The 21,039-nt window shown below is 43.0% G+C and overlaps 1 protein-coding gene across 2 annotated transcripts in view; it reads left to right on the top strand.

Annotated features, from left to right (window-relative positions):
• Positions 1-19,744, top strand: part of luzp1 (leucine zipper protein 1) — a 49,708-nt gene extending 29,964 nt beyond the window's left edge. For both annotated transcript variants that reach the window (XM_018663569.2, XM_051077992.1), the window contains exons 3-8: positions 1,754-2,110; positions 2,236-4,516; positions 5,086-5,675; positions 5,798-5,977; positions 12,224-12,509; positions 13,294-19,744. In XM_018663569.2, coding sequence (XP_018519085.1) covers positions 1,979-2,110; positions 2,236-4,516; positions 5,086-5,675; positions 5,798-5,977; positions 12,224-12,472 — 3,432 coding nt within the window. In that variant the 5' untranslated portion in view covers positions 1,754-1,978 and the 3' untranslated portion in view covers positions 12,473-12,509; positions 13,294-19,744. The remainder of the gene's footprint in view (positions 1-1,753; positions 2,111-2,235; positions 4,517-5,085; positions 5,676-5,797; positions 5,978-12,223; positions 12,510-13,293) is intronic.
• Positions 19,745-21,039: the final 1,295 nt, after the last annotated feature.

Below are 21,039 nucleotides of genomic sequence, written 5' to 3' on the forward strand. Positions count from 1 at the left end.
GACTGTATTGACTAAGGTGTTTTGGCATTCAAGTAGGCAGCTAGGCTAGCAGTTTTCTCTCCAACGTTCTCCCCCATTTGTCTTTTCCCCCTGCTCCCTCTTAAGTCCATGTTCTTCATTTCCTTAAAGCCTTGTACTGCAACTGAGAAGATTACCAAACCACTAGACCTCATGAAAGTAAAGAATAATTAAAATGCTAAGGCCAAACGCTTTGAGTTCAGATCGTACTTCTTCATAAAGTAATTGTTGCCATATTGACGTTCAAAGCTCAATGCCATGGTTTATGTTCAGCAAGACTTTTAATGAAGTGTGGGGAGAGTGGTTTGGGATTTTTACGCCAATGAAATGATAGAAAATATATGAAGCTGTGTTGGAGTAAACCATAATGGCAAGTTATACCATGTTGTATACCATGTACACACATAGTTCATATAGATAAAAAGATTTTGTTAATTTACTGCTCTGGTTGATGTTTTAGAAGCGTTAAAAGGGGTTTAATGGGAAAGAAAACTACAGTAGTGCTTAAGTGTCGTAGTTAGAAAGGCAATCTTTGAACATGGCGCTGGATGTGAGGAGAAAGCAGAGACACAGCAGTGGCTGGTTGTCATGGGGTCGATAAGTGATGATATGTGCAGATGTTGTGTTCTACCCTCAGGTCGATTCCCCCCCCCCCCCCCCCCCACCCCACGCGGTCAGTGGGGGAAGCTGGTCAGAATGACGGGGGGAAGGGGAGTAATAGGATTTAGAGGGAGCATGAAAGCCCACTACCTGAATCATGCATGAGACAAAAGCATCCGCTGTTAGATTTATGGAGGACATGCTGACCGGCAAATTGCTGAGTGCTAATAATCTATGTTCTCATCACATCAAGCCATGCTGGGACCACAGATAGGAACTAGCAAATTATAATGGCTATAGAAATATAAATATGATCCAACCTGTAACATAATTGTACTGAGAGAAAGGACAACACAGCATCAATATACTTATTTGTAGCAATTGTGGGATTTCTGTAATGTCTCATCTTGTATAAGAGCTGATTTATTTATGTCCAATAGTTTCTTTTCTTTTATCATCACATCCATCCCAAGTGACCATGAATGGTGTCGTGTTGTATCGGGCCTGTGATGTGGTTACCATGGTGATGGCTGTGTATGTGTGCAGATGGGGTGTCTGTGAAGGAGGCCGGTGTTATTGAGATATGCTGCTGTCAGCAGAAGCAGGCAGGCAAGCAGAAATCGATGTTGGATACAACAGCAGGGAGACAACAAAGTGTGTGTTTGTGAGTATGCCTGTGCAGGCATGTTGAAACCCCCATACTCCCACGCGTGGGCTGTGCCACCCCCACCTCCTTCATAGGACAGACAAGGTGAAATACATGGTGGTTCAAAGGCAAAAAGGAAGAGCGGTGCAGTTCATGGTAATTGAGAAACCGATTCCCAGTCAGATCTGTAATTGCCAGAAAATGTAGCCAGAGCAAGATTTGTTTGTGTATGTGCCAAGTTGTGTGCAAGTGTGTTTTTATAGCCCATGTGTTGGTGTTTGGCCTCATTTAGTCCTGTCCTATGGTTTGTGTCATAGCAATTAGATGGAACTGTAAAATCATACAGTATGCTGACTGGGCTCGTCTGCTGCAGCTGATCTCTCTCTTCCCTCACTCCTTTTACTTTCTGACCTGCGTTTTGAGAATGCAAATGACTATCATTGACAAATTAGAGATGACTAAGTGTTGTTTCCTCTGTTCCTCCTACAGATGACAGATTTGCCTGCTAAACATCGCTCTGAGGGATCTTCAAAGTTTTAAAGTGACAGTCACGTCAAAAGAAAACAAGACAGACCGCAGAGAGAAGAGTATTTCCTCAAGAGCCTGAAGGACTTGCTATCACTACCACACAAATGTGGACCTCCCAAAACGCTGTCATCAAATAATCTGAGCAACAAAACAAACACACCCAATAAAACATAAAACTTGGTAGCCATGTCTGATCATAAAGACATGACACATCGCCACTTGCGGCACAAGCTGCAGAGTCTTGGCCGAAGGCTGGATGAACTTGAAGAAGCCACCAACAAGCTGCAGAAGTCTGAGGATGAGCTGCTTGACATACAGGTCAGTACTGGTTGATTTGTGACAGTGTGCTTATGTGTGCATTTCAGAAGCATTGAGTAGGGTGAGGTACAACAGAAATACAATTCAAGAATAATGAATAAATGGCTGAACTCTTTACTCTACAGGACAAGATTATCCAGGCAGAGGGCAGCAACTCATCTCTGCTTGGTGACGTGGAGGCCCTGAGGAAACGTCTCCTGAAGATCCAGGGTAAAGATGAGGAGGTACGCAAAGCTGAGGACCTCTGCCGCACAGTCAGAGAGAAACTGGAAGAGGAGGAAAATCTCACAAAGGAGCTAAAGGCCGAGATTGAACGCCTGCAGCGGAGAATGGCTGAACTGGAGAAACTGGAAGAAGCTTTTGGGAAAAGCAAGTCTGACTGCAGCCAGCTCTGCCTCAGCCTCAACGAGGAGAAGAACTTGACCAAGAAGCTGTCGTCTGAGTTGGAGTCTCTCAAAGCCCGTTTGAAGGAGGTGGAGGGGTCTGAAACAAAGCTTGACAGAGCAGAGCAGGCTTTGGCTATGGAGCTTGAGAAGCTCAAGGGATTCACTCAGACCTTTATGAGTGAGCGTAAGAGGCTACTAGAGAAACAGAGAGAGGATGAGAAGATTATTCTAAAGCTGACAGAAAAACTGGAGCACCAGAAGAATCGCCTCGGCATGTCAGCGGACCCTGGCAGGGCAGATTTCATGCGGTCACGTATTGAAGATGAGCTGTCATCTACGGGGCTCCTTACAAGTAAACTGGCTGGACACAAGAAGAACCTTGACTACTTCAAGTTGCCTGATGACAACATCAGTCTTGTGAATAAGTCTGAAAATCAGAAGAACAGCAGTCTTGAGGGCTCACAGGAGGAGGACAACAAAGTAAAGGAGCTGACGCAGGAAGTAGAGAGGCTGAAGAACCGCCTTAAACAGTTGGAGATAGTTGAGGGGGATTTGAAGAACTCGGAGTCCAAAAATGACGAACTTCATGAGAAGTTCCAGATGGAACGGAACCGGGCTCGCCAACTGAGTGAGCAGGTGGAGCAGCTCAGGACGCAGCTGTGCGGAAAAGGTGGGATTGGAGGAAATGGAAGCAGTAATGTGGATAAACACGGCAATGGAAGCAGTAACATTTGCCCCAACAGTCCTGCTAACGTCCTGGAGAACGGCAAAGCTGAGAATGAAGAGATTGTGAAGGGCGGTTTCAGACAGGAGAAGCCTAAATACAGGAGTGCTGCAGCTGTCTCAGAACCGAGCTCCCCCAAACACAGGAACAGGGAGCTCTCTCCTCAGCATAAGAGAGAGACTAAGCTGAGGAACAAAGACCTGAGCCACTCTGAGGAGAGCTCACCGAAGTCTGTGAGGAGAGCCCTCAGTCCTGCTCACAAGAGCAGGAGGATACCCAAAACTCCAACTACTGCAATTTCGTCTGATAACGGAATAAGAGACACAGGAAGAGGAACTGAGGAGAAGACGAGAGGAGCCGCATACAGCTCTGTAAATACATCTTCTAGTGATATTAAAAAGGTGTCTGTTCTTAGTCGCTACCCTCCAGCCGCTAATGACCAGAAGCCACTGAGGACAACCCACAAACAGACTGATGGGGAGACAAAAAAGAGCAGAGTAGAAAAGTTTTCAAAATTGTACGTAGGTAGTGATAGCGAATCAAACAACTCTGATGTAGTGCCTGACAGCTCCAGTAACATCAACAGTATCTCTGCACTCGAGAAGGACACAGCATCTGCCTCAGATCAGGAATCAATAGATCAGGTTCAGGAAGCTGTCTCTGTAGCCTCCACCCTGTCCAAAGCCAATGGATCATACACAGCATACAGATCCCTTGTCACTCCTCTGCAGGCCAATGACCAGGGGTCAGAGGGTCATTCCTCTGCCTCAGAAACAGAATCTACTGGTTCAAGGCCCTCTGAACTAGAGCCAGTGACTGAGACAACTGCGACAACTGTAAGCAGTCGGACTCCAACCTCCAGATATCCTAGATACTCCCATGTCCATGACTCACATTCAGAGGGCTCCTCTTCCAGGAGCTCTTTCGATGAGGAGCTACACAGCAGGACACAGTTAGCGGAGGGGGGCCACCAGGGGCCCACACATACTCCGTCAGGGATTGAGATCCAGCGAGTGTGCAGCCCACGTGAGGCGCTGAGGTCAAAAGCTGTCATCAAGCCTGCCATTGTTGAGATTGACAGGAAGGAAGTGATGATTTCAGAACCTCTGTCCACCAATGGCAAACCCAAAATCTCCACCAAACCAATTGTGACCACCACTAGTAAAATGACCAGTAGTATAACTATCTACCCCAACGACCCAAGCTCTTCCAGAACCAGCAGCCGCAGCAGCAGCGTGTGCAGTGAGCCCATGTCTGTCAAAGAACGCCACACCTCTACTAGTAACATCCTCATAGGTAAGTTTTAACAATTCACAAACCAGGTTCACTTCAGTGCTTCAAACACTCAATACCCTTATTTGCCTACAATCTGTATGAAGTTCTCTATAGTTTGAAATCCTGTCCTGGTATTGTATGAGCCCATAGTTCAACACTTTTGTGAACACAATGAGCCATCATTGAACCAGAGTAATTAGTTTTGAGCAGTAAAATTGCATGTTAACCTTTTAATGCATTTGGTTTTTGAATACTTTTTGCTCTAGTTTTTAGTGTCTCATTGAATTAATTATTTTAATTAATTATTTTCCATTTTCATGGATCAGTTGAGGTGCAATATTTATAGAACAAATGGATTAATGTTTTTTTGGTGCTATGAAAGAATACAATTAGCAAATATATTAGAATATAAGGTGTTGTATCAAGACAAAAATCTACAGCCACGCCAGCAACTCTCTGAGGCTGTACTTGAGCTTAATGCTAATGTCAGCACACTAACATGCTGATGCAGGTATGGGATATTGCATTACTGGTGTATCTATAAAATGTTTTGCTTAGAAAATATTTGATATCGTTTTACTTATCGCCAGGCCCCAGCAATGAGCACCATGGCAGTATTTCCGTCCCGTATGAAATCTCCATCCCCAAGAGTGAGATCACCTTGCGACCATGCCAGGACCAGGATTGTGGGGCTGATGACCACAGCGATCCCTCGTCAAGGTCCAAACTCCACAGCACCTCCAGGGTCGAGACCACCACCAGCCATCGGTGCTGCCAACGCAGCAACTTCAGCCTCCAGTCCCCAGACACCATGTCCGCAGACTTCAATGACACAGAGTCAGGCTTCGAGAGCAGCAGCAGCAGTACCACTACAGTCACCAGCTGGAGGACCCAAAGACAAAGCCAGCACTCCCAAGAAGACAGTTTACCAGACATGAAGAATGTGACTGTGAGAAGCACCTGGAGGAATAAAGGCACTGTGTCAATGGATGAGACGGGCCGGGGAAGAGGGGCCGCCAGGGCGATGATGGATGGTGGGTCTGAAGACGAGACAGAAGCTGCAACAACATGGAGGGCTTACCGGGCAACCACTTTCGACACTGAAGAAACTATAAACAGTGGCACTGGAGCTGGTGGGAATGCTGCAGCACAGAAGGGAGCCAAGCCGTCCCCTGCAGAGGTGAGAGAATGAGACAAAGTCTTAGCTGAGAATGACTACAGTCACAAATGTGAAAATAATTTTGAGGAGTGTACTACTTCATAGCTACATAATGTTGTTCTTTGTATTGCTCCCTATCCCAGGTGTACATGCGTAGGATTAACAGTGTGGTTACTAACACTAAAGAGGTGGAGGAACCAGTGCTTCGCAGAGGCAAGCGTTCTCAGTCTCCTTCTATGGACACAGGAGCCCTGGGGAGGACCATACCCCATGCACCTGTGACCTCTCAGTCCTGGGGCAGATCATATGCACATCAACCACCGGTAGGACACCCACCTTGAGGTTTTCAAACTTTACATACTTGATTTAGTCCCTATCTGACTTAGAAAAAAAAGTAGTTGTCTTTTGACTCTAAAGAAGGAAACATGGTTCCTCAGAGAAAACACCAACAGAAGCTACTAGGAAAAAGTTTTTTTCCCTCTTAACCTTTAACCTCTGTTGTCCAAAACATGTATGACAGATGTTTCCTAGTACTGGGTTGAAATGTGTTTCTTAAGGTTTTCTTTATGTTAAATATAATTCACTGACAGTTTTGTCCTGACTGTCTCATTCATTGTAAATTTCTCAAGCAGCAGAAACTATTACTGCATACCTGGCTTCTAAAAAAGTCCCTGCCAGATAGAAATTACTTTACAGGTGGTGATAATGATCTGTAACCCTCTGCAAATAGTTTTGTTGAGAAGATAAAAGTCCAGAAAGTACAGCCGCAGGGCTTAGCTCCTGGTGTGTCCACTTTGCATGAGAGCTCAGCTTGTATTTTTCCCTGACGCCAGGCTCTGCGACTTCAAGCTTAGCACAGCAGTTCTTGTAGGCCCCACTCCTGCTGCCCCAGTAAGGACAAAGAGAAAAGGGTGGGACAAGAAAAAGAAGAGGGATGATGGAAATGAAAAAGACCTCAACAGGGGGAAAAGAAGGTTAGGAAAACCTCAAGGAGAAGAAAATAGCTTTCTTGTATTTAAATGCGCAACCACATTACAGTCTGTGCCCCTGCCAGGCTGCATTTCTACTCGACACAAACATTACTTTACAATGAATACTTACCTCCACATAGTGTATGTATAGGTATATAGGCTTTAATTTGAAGTTTTCATCTGCAATTAGTAATACTGAGATAATTTAGGTTTTCTTTTCACACCTACTTTGGCAAAACTGTACGCACAACCTGACATATAAGTTCTCTGACACTTATGAGTGATTGTGGAGCTGTGTTATAATCAACTTACCTCTGTACAAAGAGCCAGATTGAGGCTGGTCATTACATGTACATGTGCACATGCATTCACACTACATTTATGATTTAATTAATGGAGTGTGAAAGTTAAAACAAGTCATCAGAAAGATGAGGTGAAAACTACTAATGGGCCACAGTTCTAACTTACTTGTCTATTAGTATATAATATATTTTCACATGACTGTAATACTGCTTACAGAGTAGGCTCCATGGCTACAACAACATGTCAGTCTGTCACTTTGACAAATTAGGCTGGACTAGAGGCCTTTTGGTCAGATCTCTGTGTTTTCCCCTATAAATAAACTGGATGTTGCCAAGGAGACCGACACACACATGCTAAGTGTCTGCTGTCTCATCCATCATCTGTGGTCTCATTTGTGATCTAGGGGGGGAAAAGATATCTGTATTTAGATTGTTTTTTCTTGCATATACTGCACAGGATGTCATAGAGAGATTTCTTAATACTCAGTTATTTTTATATATTCACCTTTTTCTCCTTACACAATATATTACGCATGAGTAGATCCTGTGGATTGTTTTAGTAGCTGTTATGCTTGAGCCAAAGAGTCATTTTTGCCCCGTTCCAAGGCCATGCAGTGCTGTTTTGTTAAATAAAATTGGGTTTTTGTCAGAAAAAAATGTTTATACTTTTCAAAGTAAGATTTGGGTATGTGTACCAAAAACTCTTATCAACATTGCTATAAAAATACTTCATTAGCCATTGCTAATGGATCTCTCATCTCCAGCCAGCTGAACCAATGTGTGAAATCATAACAACTAAACATGGCCTTAGAGCTGTTGTTGCCTACACGGTCCATCCCTCTCATTAGCCTCAATGGGCTTAATGAAATCTGAGCTTTGACCCTTAACGCTCCCCTTCAGCGCTGATATAGACCAGTAGAAAGAACATCAGGGCACAGCCACCTTTGTTTGGTCTCTGACTCCTCCCCTACCTCTCTTCTCCATCCTCCCCACCATCCCCCCCTATTTAATTTGTCATCCAAGCCCTGACATGAACAAAGTGCCTTCATGTCACGCATTTGAGGAGCTCTGTCAGAGTGAGTGCCTGCGTCAGCCCCAACACATAGCCTTGACCCCAGCTCTGCTTCTCAGGATTGGGGCCCACTTATTCTTTTCTCAGTTCAGTTCATAAGTCTCTTGTTCTCCTCATTCTGACCCTGTCCCACATCACTCGCCCCTGATATCCCTGGTTAGCCTGGAAATAGCCTATCGAACCAGTCCCTGCCCTGTCACTGATGTGGTAAATCAGCAGGGGCCTGATGAATGGCATGTTTTGTTGTCACTCCTTTTTTGTCAGTCATACACTTTGTACTTCATTATGGGAATTTCCTAAACCCACTTGGTTGACTCTGTGATACAGTAAAACCTTGTTCATCCCGATGCTTGATGCATGAACTGGCCACTTCATTTGGATAGCAATTACAAGCAAAAATTGCTACAGTGCAAAAAAAACATACTTCAGATCATAATTGGGCTTTGAAGCATGTCTTGGAGCATAGCCGATCATCATTGGTTTGGATTTTCAGAACATTTCAGTGGTCTGAAAAGCGTCCATTCCCAAGAGGTTTGGATAAATACAGCTGTATTTAGGACAGTGGGAGGTTGGGATTAGTTTGTGATTGCAGTGTCAAAGGTTGATAGAAGAGGGTTGTATTATTACAAGCTTGCAGATGGAGACATGCAGTTTGATGGGGGAGGAATGTAGCCACTCATCATTAACTAGCATCCCATTGATCATTTTTTCACTGGGTACTGAGTATGTACTCCTCTATCTTTGGCCAAAGCAAGATATACTAAAGTTTCAGTATGCATGCAAATAGCAGCTGCTTATATATTATATGATATGATAGTATGATGTAATTGTTTTGGACATTTATTCCTCCTAAATTCTTCTTGAGCATAAAAAAGGTTGAAAAGGTGTCCTGACCTTTCACATCAAAGAAGTCCCAGTACTGAGAGTAGAGGAGACTGAAATCAGTTTACTGTAGACCACAGAGACGCTATTAATCAATAGTCATTAGGGAGGAGACAACACTCCCAATTCTTTTAAGTACCCTGGAGCAGCCGAGGCAAAACTGATAGCTTATTGATTAGCTTTCTTTTTTTAACCTCATGTATAAATTATTTGGTTGTCATTTATTCAACACTTTATGGGATTGAGCATATTGTATTTTCATCTATCAAAAGGTCATGGTCATATCATCGTGGCCTGAATCTATAGCTGCTGTTTAACCTTGACTTTTGCCTCTGCTTTGTCCAAACCAGTGTTATTGGTGCACATTTTTAGCCATGCTGGCTGCGTATCTGTTCCCCAGAGGATCAAGCCTGATGACTTGGATGATCCCCTGACTTTCCCTGTAGTGCCACCATATTTGCAAAACTAATTCCTACAAGGTTAATTTCCATCATGCTTAGCTGTACTTTATGGTAGTGCTGCTTGGGACATTTTTGAATGCTAATGTGCCAAATATTCCATGCTAAACATCAGTATGTTAGAATTGTCATTGTCAAAGGCAGTGACAATGGACATGGTGAGCAGAAGTGGTAACAGGGAAAGACACTTGAAACCCACTTGAAGCCCAATTCTGATATGAATAAGGCTAAAAGGTCAGTGTTAAAATTGGGATTGCTTGCTTTCTGTAGCAGTCACTCCACAACTCAGAGTACAGAACAACATTGTAGTACTTCCTCCCTGCTGCAGCTGAAGGAAACCTCAGCCTGTACATGAATGAGCCGTGAACTTATGTTTGGCTGAAGACAGCAGGGCTGATATGGCCGCTGAGTGAGATACCAAAACATCCTTTGTTGAATCAAAGACCAGTGGCAGCAAGGTAAAGTGTGGGATCAGAGCTGCTCTACTGTTCACCATTCACCTGATGTGACCCGCACAGAAAAAAACGTCTGGAATAAAAGTCTGTGCAGCAGCTGAAGTTGGACCGTGTGGTGTTTTCAGTAGTAGGTTAGAACATCATACAATAGACACTGCACAAATGAAAAGCAATAAATGAAAGGCTTTTACAAATCATAACCAATAAACAGATCATCATCTAGGGGAAAAAAACAACACAAATTTTACCTTTTCTGAAACACTTCACCTAGAGTGTCAAGGGTCCTGTCTTGCTGGAGAGCAGATTTAAGAGTTTGGATTGGCAAGACAATACAATTCCTGAAAATTGGGCGTGAGACCAAGGGCAGATAGATTTAAAGCAGGGATATAATTTGTTCAGCAGGCGCTCTGACACACCACTTGTGTGTTATTTCTTACATCGGCCGGCCTTCATTCTGATTTAGAAAGAGGAGACTTCTCACAGTTTCTGTTTTGGTTTTCAAAGTGAAGTCTTGGAAACTTTGTTGAAATAGAGAACCTTTTTTGTCTTAAAAAAGCTGAATGAAGGATTTGTAGGGATTAAGTATCTACGCATAAAGAGTAAAACATCCTTAAAGAATTGTTTGACATTCGGGAAAATGCACTAGATGAGAGGATCCATACCACTCATATGTGTGTACAGTAAATACAAACTACTGCAGCCAGGAGCTGGTTAGCTTGGCTGAGCTCAGTATAAAGACTGGGAAAGAGAAAGAGTCAAGCCCACAATTTGTTGTTTTTACACTTTGGTTTTTGTATAGGATAAAAAACTAGATATAACATGTTAATTGATATGCTTTAGAGGCACTGGTAGGCAGATTGTCTTGCCTTTGGAGAGAGCCATGCTAGTTTTTTCCCTTCCAGTGTTTATGCCAAGCTAACTAGCTGCTTCATATTCATACTTCATAGTCACCATATAACTGGTTTCGCTCTTCATATCAGGTTCTTGAGAATATTTAACAAGTCGATTTCCCAAAATTCCTTTAAATGTCAGAGAGCATGACTATTCTGTTCATTTGGTGCAAGCTCACAATACTGCTTTTCACTTTTAGTCCTAACATTTCTTTTTTTTATTATTTAGTCAAATCATCATGCTGTGCTGCCAGAGATGATTTAGTGTTGCTGATTATGACAGCCTATAAACGTGGGTTTTTCCAAGCTGAAGGCATTCACATGTGAGCAGGAGCAGGTCTGCTATGACGACAGCACTCGCTGTTCCCAGTAGATTTCCTCTGCTGTGGCACATCAGCTTACTTAACAGCATGTATTACAGGCTGGCGTTTCTTGTGCCCAAATATTTTCTTAAATTAACACTCAGCCACACGGGAAAAAGTTTTCTGTGGCACACAGCAACTTTCTAATTTCTGTTGCTACTGAGGCCACATATCTTTAAGAAGTGTGCCAGATGTATAGTCTTTTGAACTCATTGTCTTTTTTAAGCTTTTTCTTTCCAGTATTCTGTTATTTCATGCCAATCTTGTGTATTAATTTTTGTTATTTTAAGTCTGTTACATTGTGTTGAACAACATACTAGCCTGCTGTTGAGTGTAGGAGGAATACTGGAAGTGCATTACAACCTTGTGAAAGCCCACGGTCTTGCAGCAGCGGCTTACCATAGAAGGAGAATATGCCACTCTGCTGTTTCCTCCCCCAGTGACTGGAGCAGGAAGTGACCACACTGAACACGCCCACTTGGCAGGGTTCGCTGGTGACTGATTTCCTGTCTGTTACCCCGGGAGACCGTGAAAGGCAGTCCAGCAGGGCTCCATTAAAGCCAATTAGCGAGAATGCATTCTAAAACTGCATCAGAAGCCAACTCCAACCCACCAAATGTCACTAATTATGGTGCTGTTTTAAAGCTGAAATTACAGGAGCGGGGTGCTGTTTCTGTGTGCTTTAGGAACTGCATCGTCATCTAACTCTCACTTTCTTAGAGGAGGGTTACTGAGGTTATGAGAGGGGACGTGCCGTTGTAGCCACCACAGACTAGTAACTTGGGGTTTGTTTTCTAGTCAGCCCACCAAATTATAAATCTCTCAGTTTGGGGTATGTTTGGGGTTTTTGGTTGGGGATTTTTCCTCTGGCAAAGGTCCACATGGCAGACTTTCCTTGTCACACACCAGTTAACATAAACAGCATGTACTTAATGCCCACATAATACAAAAAAAGTCCAAACAAGGCCTCAAATGATCCAAACAAAATGCCCAGAGCTCCTATACAAAAGTCCAGGATTTGGGATTGAATGAGCTGACCTCTGTTTGCTTTTCTGACCAAACCAATGCCGACCCACTCCACTTATTGAACAGACTTGCTGCAGCTGCCAATTCAGCTGCGGACAAGAAATTTCTTTATCTAATATTCTGTCTTTATCCAATATTCTAACCCCTCTAGGCTGCTGATAGCATAGATCCCAGTCCAAACCCGAGCCACAGCCCGGCCTCTTGGAGACGACAGCTACCCAGTAGCGACTCGCACCACCTGGGGAGCTCTTATGACCGGCCGTCGTCCAAGACTGCAGGAGCCTCTTCCAGAGGAGGGGAGCTGTGGTCCAGTCGGGGTCAGGGTTCAGGGGCCAGAGCAGAGGGAAGGAGCGGAGGGGGGAGCCGACCATGGAGCCATCGTCAGTCTGATTATCATTAGACCGCTTGGGTCTGAACAGGATTTCTGAAGAGGACAGGTAGGCTCTGTTTTTTTCTCCTCTTCTCTTCTGATTCCTGAAACTCATTAATTTAAGGAAACTAATGTTAATTACCCTTGTTGCAATGATGTCACATCTCCTAAGGGGTTTCCACATCAAATCTGCAGTATGAAGCTGACCCGACACTGCTGTAACACACTTTACGTCCATCATGGTGTCAGCAGTGCGGTGCTTTAATAGGTAGAGTGACCCCCCCCCCCATCCCTATCCCAGCGGAAAGCCCCTGGTTCAGTGTATGTAGCCATCTGCTGAGGTGTTCTTAAAGCTAGAAACTTCCAGGTGAAGTGTACTGTAGCTAAACATGCAAGCAAGCCTAGAGAGAAATCCTTGGTTACGCTTTATTTTAAGAGTAATTTCCAAATATTTTCCTGATAAGATACTGTGTCATTTAGTACAATTTAGGGAAGACTGGAATTTTCTTGAAAAAAAAGGTCAATTTTAAACCCATTTGAATATTTGTTAATTATTTATTTATAACTGGAAACTTTATTTCTCTTGAATGCTAACAAATGTCATATTTTTACATCTGCTGTGCACCAACTAAAAGACTCACCAGGTTTCTTCGGAAATCAACTGAAATGATTTTAATTGGACGTGTACCAATTGAACAGTCTCTATTTTCCCAATTATTACTGCCAAATTACCGTGTTCTTTTTGGCAAACTCTCTATGAAATCATGTTTCTAAAGACGATGAGTAATTGTGATAAAATATTAAAATATGAAAGATTAAGTAAGATCTTTTTCTTCATTTTTCCTTAACAGCACTCCATTAAGCTCTCAATGGCAAAAGCAAAGCCAAACACCAGTCTCCCATCAACTAATGGCTACAACTATTACCACCATCTCCAACACACAGCATCTGCAGCTTTTATTACAAGCAAAGAAAAGAAAAATAGCAGTTGCGGCCATATAGAACAACAAACCACAGATCTGAACACCCCCAAGCACACACCGAAGATGTTCACATCTCTTCCTATCCGGAACTTTTCTCTGTCCCAAAAGAGGCAGAAATGGAAAGACAGTGCCTGTACAGCGTTGTGGAACGTCGCCTCACCAGCCCTGCGTATCCTCTTCTGCTTCTTGTGTTGGATGTATTATAGTGTAATCCCCAAATTTGACAAGGGAGAGGCTGGCATGCTGGGGACGGCTGGAGATTTTCCTGCGTGCCAGAGAGGGTTTAAAGAGAGTTAGAGGAAGAGGGACTCGAACACTGAGAATGCCTTTCTCAGAGGACCATTATAGCTGGATATGACGCTTTTGAATCACAGTTTTCAACCTGTCTCGATCGCTGAAAAACAACCCGAGCAGCAGTACGATGTTAAAGATGTATCTTCATCTCACGGGGCTGGATCTTCATGCAGAAAACTTCACAATCTTAACCTTAAATGTGACCAAAAACAGGAAGCGAATTACCAATCATCTCAGCAGACCCATATCATAACATTCACTCTTTCTTACCAAGCTCATTTTTGCTTTGACGATTCAGTCAGACCATCTGCTTTTCCTTATGATTTTCTCACACATATATACACAAACACACGCACAAACAACACATTTCTAACTTTAGGTTTATTTATAACTGGTGTCACCACTTGCTGGCATGCAGTGACCTCAAACTGGATTTAATTTGGGGTCTTAGATGTTGAGTGAACATTTGCATGTTTCTAAGTAATAAATGAAGAGCACTTGAAAAGATTGTGACTCAGCATGCACTCTGCTTAAAGGATTGCTGGTTGGCCGCATTTTAGGAGCACACACACACACACACACACACACATTTGCGCGCATGCACACACACACACACACATATTATTTCTGACAGACCGGGACCTTATTTATGCTTTTTGCCATTTTCCCCAGTTGTTTTGATTTTTTTGTAATTCGCTTCCTGTTCTGCATCATCCTTTCCCTCTCTGCTCAACCATATCAAGACAAAAAAGATCGTAGTTTGCACGTAATGAAATGCAATGCACATGTAGAAAAAAAAAAAGAATGATTGGGGGTGGGGTGGGGGGACATTGTTTATAACCTCAAACCATGCTACAATTTCCATGGTGCTTTGTTTTACAGCTGTTCCAACTGTTCTCATTCATGTATTTTGAGAGAGCCATAGCAAAATGGAGTTTCTGTTTAAACTGAACATTGGACTTCGGATTACCAGCAAACCTGGCCTGGCAGGGCGGACATTTTTTCAGTGCTGCTGTAAATACTGTGTACACGCCAGCCAGTCATAGGAAAGACACAAGAAGGTTGGACGTTTAACAACAAGGAACTGACAGTCCAGCCTGTTTGTGACTGGGTTCGCCGTGCGAATCGTCCCAGCTTTTCTCTGTTTCTTACTTCTATAGAGGTGTATTATTTTGTTACATCATAAAATATCAACTTGTGGTTGGTATGTTGGAGCAATCTCTCATCGGTGGGGGCCATTGCAGCAATGGGGGTGCCATAGAAACTGATTTAGTGGTGGCCAGTAATAAAATAAGTTGTTTTCATTGAGGTAAGTGGTGCGTATCTATGACAGAAACCTCACTGACACTGTCGAACTTTTCTGTAAAGTTTGAGTCTTTCAATAGGCTCCTGCTGGATTTTAGGTTTAAAACACAAGATTAACTGCAGTATGACAGACGATGTAAACTTTGATCCCAGAGCAAAATGTGTGAATGTCACTAAGAAATGCAGCTGAATGACCAATTGCTTAAAGGCTTGATGCACCAATCCAACACAACAGCGTTCTTTGTCTCCTCAGTCTCCTAAATGGCAGGCAAAGTAACACAACCATAACTGTGACGACTCTGAACACATGGGATCTGCTGAAGAACTTGGGACTTTTAAAGCCTGCTCTCCATCTGGTTGTTCTGCTGTTATGTATTTTCAGTGCTGTTGAGTCAGACCCTGCTGGGGGTGGGGTGGGGTGATCTGTTTCAGTCTTATTACATTTCTCAATTCTCCTGTAATCTACCAGCCGCCACCTAGCTGTAATATTTATTAGTCTCCGTGTATGTGCAGGTTCTTTTATTGTAAAGAGGTCTGCCTGGTGGCAGGAGCCTGCTCTGTCGCCGCTTTGTCACTTTAATGTTTATGCAAGCAGGAGATTATATGTAATCAAACTGCCCTCCCCCACCCCCACGCAATGTCTGTAACTGTGTCAGTCACCATACTGATCATACAGATCACAGGTGGTGACAGTGTAGTGATAAGTCCAAACTAAAATGTTTGTTTACCTTCAGAACGCACATTTACACTAGTGTTAATTTTCATTACTTTTACCCTTTGCTAGAAATATTAACAGTTCATCTGTGCCTTGAGATACAGTAAGAAAAGCAGATTGTCCCAGCAAGTTTAGATTTGCACCATATTAATCAACCTCAACTTCAAGTAGTACTGATTGTAAGGTTACATTTTTTTTTAAACTTCATATATATTTTTGACATTTGAAATGATTGTCATGTGGAACATTGTAAAAGTGTTTTGGTTCAAGCAGGAATAAGACGTTCGCCGAGGGAACTCCTCCCTCAGGGACGTCAGAACAAGGTTCCCTGAGAAGAAGCAATTTTTTCCCTCTAACCCAGCTTTAAAGTACCCTTTTAAAGAATATAGACCGCACCGCCCAAAAAGCTATGTCCTTTAGTCCTCTAGATTTGTCTGTCAGAGTCACAGGGCGCAGCTCAGCCTCAGAAAATATTGCCATGTGGCCTGTTCATGGCCACTGCTGGCTTCATGATAGAGCAAGAACAGACCAGACCTACTGTTCAGAGCTCTTAGTGCTCATGCCAAGACTTGATGATCATATAGTCGTTCTGTGCTTTCTCTGTCATTGTTTCTACTTCCACTCTTCTCATTTACCAAGAGAAAATGCCATCTCTTCCCCAATCTCTCATCTTTTTAACCAGTTCCAATTTTCCTTTTAGTATTTCAGAGAAGCCAAATGTCCCTTCTTCCTCTGTTTGTCTGCACCTTCCTTGGATTCTCATTTCCTAAAGGGAAAGCCATGGTCCGAAACAGTGGTGATATGTGTTGTCGGGATAAGGGAGTTGTTTTATTGAAGGCCAGCGGCCTGTCACCAGATGGTGATGGGCAGCTCCCTGGGTAGCTGAAAGGTCAGAGGTCAGGGCTGCATCTAATCCTGTCTCTACGTCTTGGCTCAGGGCTTCTAAATACAGGAGAGGAAGACGGACAGCTTGGCAGTGATGTCCACTTTAGGGATAATTAAAACGGACGAGGGTATCGAATGTCTGGTTCTGCCGGCACTCGTGCTGCCAGAGATACATGTGGTTGTGCATCGGCGTGTGGTGTTATTAATATGTCAGTGAGGGCTCTTGTTCAAAACTGCTGTGTTGTAAGCTGCTGCAGATCCCTGAGCAAGAAGGTGCTGAATGACAGATGTGCACGTGTGTGTGTCAGAGTTGGCGTGCACAGCCTGGGATTGTTTTTTATTTATGTTTACGGCTGACATCACTGTGGGTCAGGATTACTGTATATAGCAACTTGGTGATGCAAGTGCTAACACCAGTGCCCTCCTCGGCACTAATCCTGCCTTACTGCCTCCTGTCACTTCTGTCCCTCCACCCAGTTAAATGATTCTCTATCATGCAGACAATCTTAACAGTTTCACCCGTCCTTACTACAACTAAACTGTGCAATCTCTACTGTTTGTGTGTCTCTTTCACTCTCATTCATCCTTTGCTTTCCTTCCACCCCCCACCCCACTCTGACTACTTACTTCAGTCGGGGGTCGCAGGAAGAGCCCCAGCTGTCCGAACCTGTATGTTTTATGACATGTCGGAGGGTTTTCCTCTCGGAAATGGGCTTCAAAGAACGCAGGGACTTTTTAAAGGGCAAAGTTGAAACTCCATCCTCCACTACGCACGCTGCCTCTCTTCCTTACAAGGCCCTAAAGTACACTAACACCGCCGCTAACCTGACCGTACCTCTGCTCCGTCCATTGAAACCTAGCCGGACTCTTCAGAATAAAGACCAGTTGTGACTCACGGGCACTGTGCCACTACTCACATGTTACAGGTCTTATTCCTTGCTTCCAGTGGCGAGAGCCTTTGTAGCGTTGACATGGTGGAATGCACTGACTGGTCATCTGGGACTCAAGTGAAGACTTTACAGGTTTCTAGGCTTCTATGGCTTTTGTAGCGCTGTAAAGAAACAGCTGGGTGCTGTTTCAGAGTTTGTCGACTCCTCTGATCTGCGAACGATGGCAGCATTGCAAACCGTTCTGTATCTGAATCTGAATCTGTATGATAGCGCGTTGCTAGATCAGAATGTCGGTCATGGCTGTGGATAATGTGATTGAAAACTCCTACAAGGAGAAGAGGTGGTTAAGCAGTGGAGAGAAAAAAGGCTGCTTCTGCTTCTCCTGCTCAAATTCCAGCTAAAGACTTAACAGAAATCCCCTAAAGCTCTGCTGGTGTATGTATAAACATCCGTTATTTACAAGTCATTGTTTTTTCCCTTTTTATAAAGTAGACTAGAATGTACTTAGTGGAGATTGGAGTGGCTCGGCAGAAATGGCTCTGGGGCAGCGAGCAGGCCCTTTCCCTCAAAGGCCTCCATTGTGAAGCCAGGGTCATGGTGTCATTGGGTGGCGTAGGCTGTAATCTGCACTTAACCAGCACTTAACTTTAAGACCTCAAACGACTAATGCCCCCTTTAGTCCCCTTTGTCAAAAAGTTTCCTCTTTTGTGTCCCAGAAATAAGTCTGTTTTCAGTAGCCGTTTGCTGAATGTACCACCGTCAGTCAGATGTGTGAGTGTGAGTGTGTGTCTGTTTTTTGTTGTTATTTTTTTTTTGTTTGTTGGTTTTTTTTGCACCAGCCAGATTAGAGTCATTTAAGAATCATCCCACCAGTTCAAAGAAAGGAAATTGGCGCGCACTCAGCGAATGAATCATGTTTGAACATGTTTCTTGAGGTATGGCACCCTGTTAATGCCTGTATCTCAGCCTTCTAATATAGTGCCAAAATCATTCCACAGTATTTCCAGTTTACAGTGAGAGACAGTGCCAATGTTTCCCCAGGATGGACACCCTGTCTCTAAGATACTGAAATAAAGGGGAAATATTCAATTTGAGGGGGTTTCTCTTTTTTTGTTTTCTGCTTATGTATGTTTTTATTTCTTTGTTAAACAAAAGATGTCTTATTTTGGAAGCTATATGGGATAGATTTTATTTAAGGAAAATCTTGTAATTTTGTAAAGTGGGCCTTATTATTGAAATATATTAAGTATTTGTCCATCTTGATTTTAAGAATGATATTTTTTTTTTGCAAGATAATGTATCGTCCTCGTTGTTATTACACTCCTGGAGAGTACTGCTTCCTGTATTTTGTGTTTGTTATTTTAATGCGCGACATTTCTCACGACCTGGAGACACAATGACACGACATGGATGAAGAGAGAGAGAGAGAGAGAGAGAGAGAGAGCGTGTTTAAAACCGAGAGAGAGAGAGAGGCCAGGATTGTGTCATATTCATCGAAGAAAGAGAGCTATGTGCATTTTATCAGAGCTGAGCAGGTCTGCAGTGCTGAGTGGTTCACCATGTGTCGTCCCGTTTTGTTTTTTTTCTTTCTTTCTTTCTTTCTTTCTTTCTTTTTTTTTTCCTTTTTAAAATTGGGGCCCATTCAGCGCTCCGGCCTCTTCGCTGCTCTGTTCTCCCTCACTCATAAATTCAGGGTTTGTACATCTTCTGTGCTGTATGTTTGTAAAGTGCTGCCAAAGAAAGAAGCATACAGGCCCCAGACACACATGTATATATAAACACACACACATAATCTAATAGGAGTAATGTAATAGGAATTAAAATATGTCATGTATAACTGGATCCCATCTCTCTTACACAACATACATGCACAGACGCAAGAATTTCAGGCCTGTACAATCAACTGTTTTTAATTCTACTGTGTGTATAACTTTATGTGCAGAAGAAGGAGACTAACAGACAGAGGTGTCAAACACTAAAATGTATGTAATGCAATCAGATCAAAAGGGTTTTATGATTTACTATTGCTTCTCAGTGTGTCAGTAATGCCAGGTGGACTGTGTCGGGGGAGGCTGTTCTTTTTTTTTTTTTTTCTGTTTTAGACTTAATACATTGTGCATGTTTTAACCTTACTGTGGCTGGCGCACTCTGCATGTAGGTCTCTTGAAGCTGCCAACTGTACAGCAGACCATATGTATTCCAATAAAAATAAAAACCAACCTGTTTGTAACACGTCTCCCATGCTGGAACCTGTGTCAGTGTGTGTGTGTGTGTGTGTGGTGTGTGTGTGTGTGTGTGTGTGTGTAAAGCTCAACCATGTATGTTAATCTCTTTTATACATTTTGCTCAACAAGCTCAGCAAGTTTTGATTTCATAGCGGTGCACCCTCTCTGTGTGAGTGTGTCCAATCCCCTGGTTTGTACAGAGGAAAAGGAGAGAACAGCAGCTGACGGTATGCAAAATAAGCAGGCAGACAAATGAGGCAAATTGGTCAGGTACAAAGAGGAAAACCACAAGCTGTTGTGGAATGCAAAGTCAGCACACACAGCGTTCTCTTAAACAGCTACGCCTCGCTTTGTGAGAGCCAGCACTTCTATTCCTGCTACAGTAGGTTACTTTAAATAATCATCTAATCGACACAATCTAGTCTGGATAAACCAGACTTTTCCATGTGAAAATAACCACTCTCTAGTTCTCAGTTATTTTATTATCTGTCAGTAATGCTCCGTGCATCTCAGGAGAGTTTTAACTTTTCTTTTTACCCACTTTATCTCATGCAGCCTGGTAATTTTCTATATTTCCCAGAACAGTTTTGGGCAATTCCAGAGAACAAGTCTGAACGTGTTAAATTGAGCTGCAGGGCTTTTATGTGTAGATGCAGAGAGTGGGTTGAGCTTTAGATCAAAATGTTCTGGTCGAGAACAAGTGAGTCCCAATCTTCACCTGCAGTGCATTGAGGTCTACTGAGGCTCTTGTTATTGGATGACACTCTCTCCACACTCATCACCCCAATCATACTGTATTTTGCATGTCTTTACAAGCAATTGTATATAAAGATGAAGACTGTTAGACTTAAGTAGTTGGTTAAGAGTAAGCTGAACTTTCACTGATTTTTGAAGAGCACTTCACACAAAGATTCTCCACTGTTGTGCTGACAAGATTTTCAAGAGTAAGTGTAATTTCAGGACATATACACAGTGTAAAAGGAGTACAGAGACCCTTCAACACACTGTAAAAATACTCCATTGCAAGTTTAAATCCATCCATCTTAGTAATGTAAAAAGTGTACAAGTATTAACAACTAATACTAATTATCAGTAATTATTCACCATTTCATATATTTAGTGAGATGTCAAATTTGGCCTTTTTCACAGGAGACATTTTGATATGTCACAGTAGGAAAACCACCAAACCAATCAGCTGCCTCAGTTTCAGGTTTGCCTGCTTTAATACAACACAGCCATCGTTAACGTCATCAGCAACACCTGTGCTCGTCCTGCTCTGTCTGTTGTGAAAAAAGGCTGA

Source organism: Lates calcarifer, linkage group LG19, assembly GCF_001640805.2.
Source record: "Lates calcarifer isolate ASB-BC8 linkage group LG19, TLL_Latcal_v3, whole genome shotgun sequence".
In the NCBI taxonomy this organism is placed as follows: domain Eukaryota; kingdom Metazoa; phylum Chordata; class Actinopteri; family Centropomidae; genus Lates; species Lates calcarifer.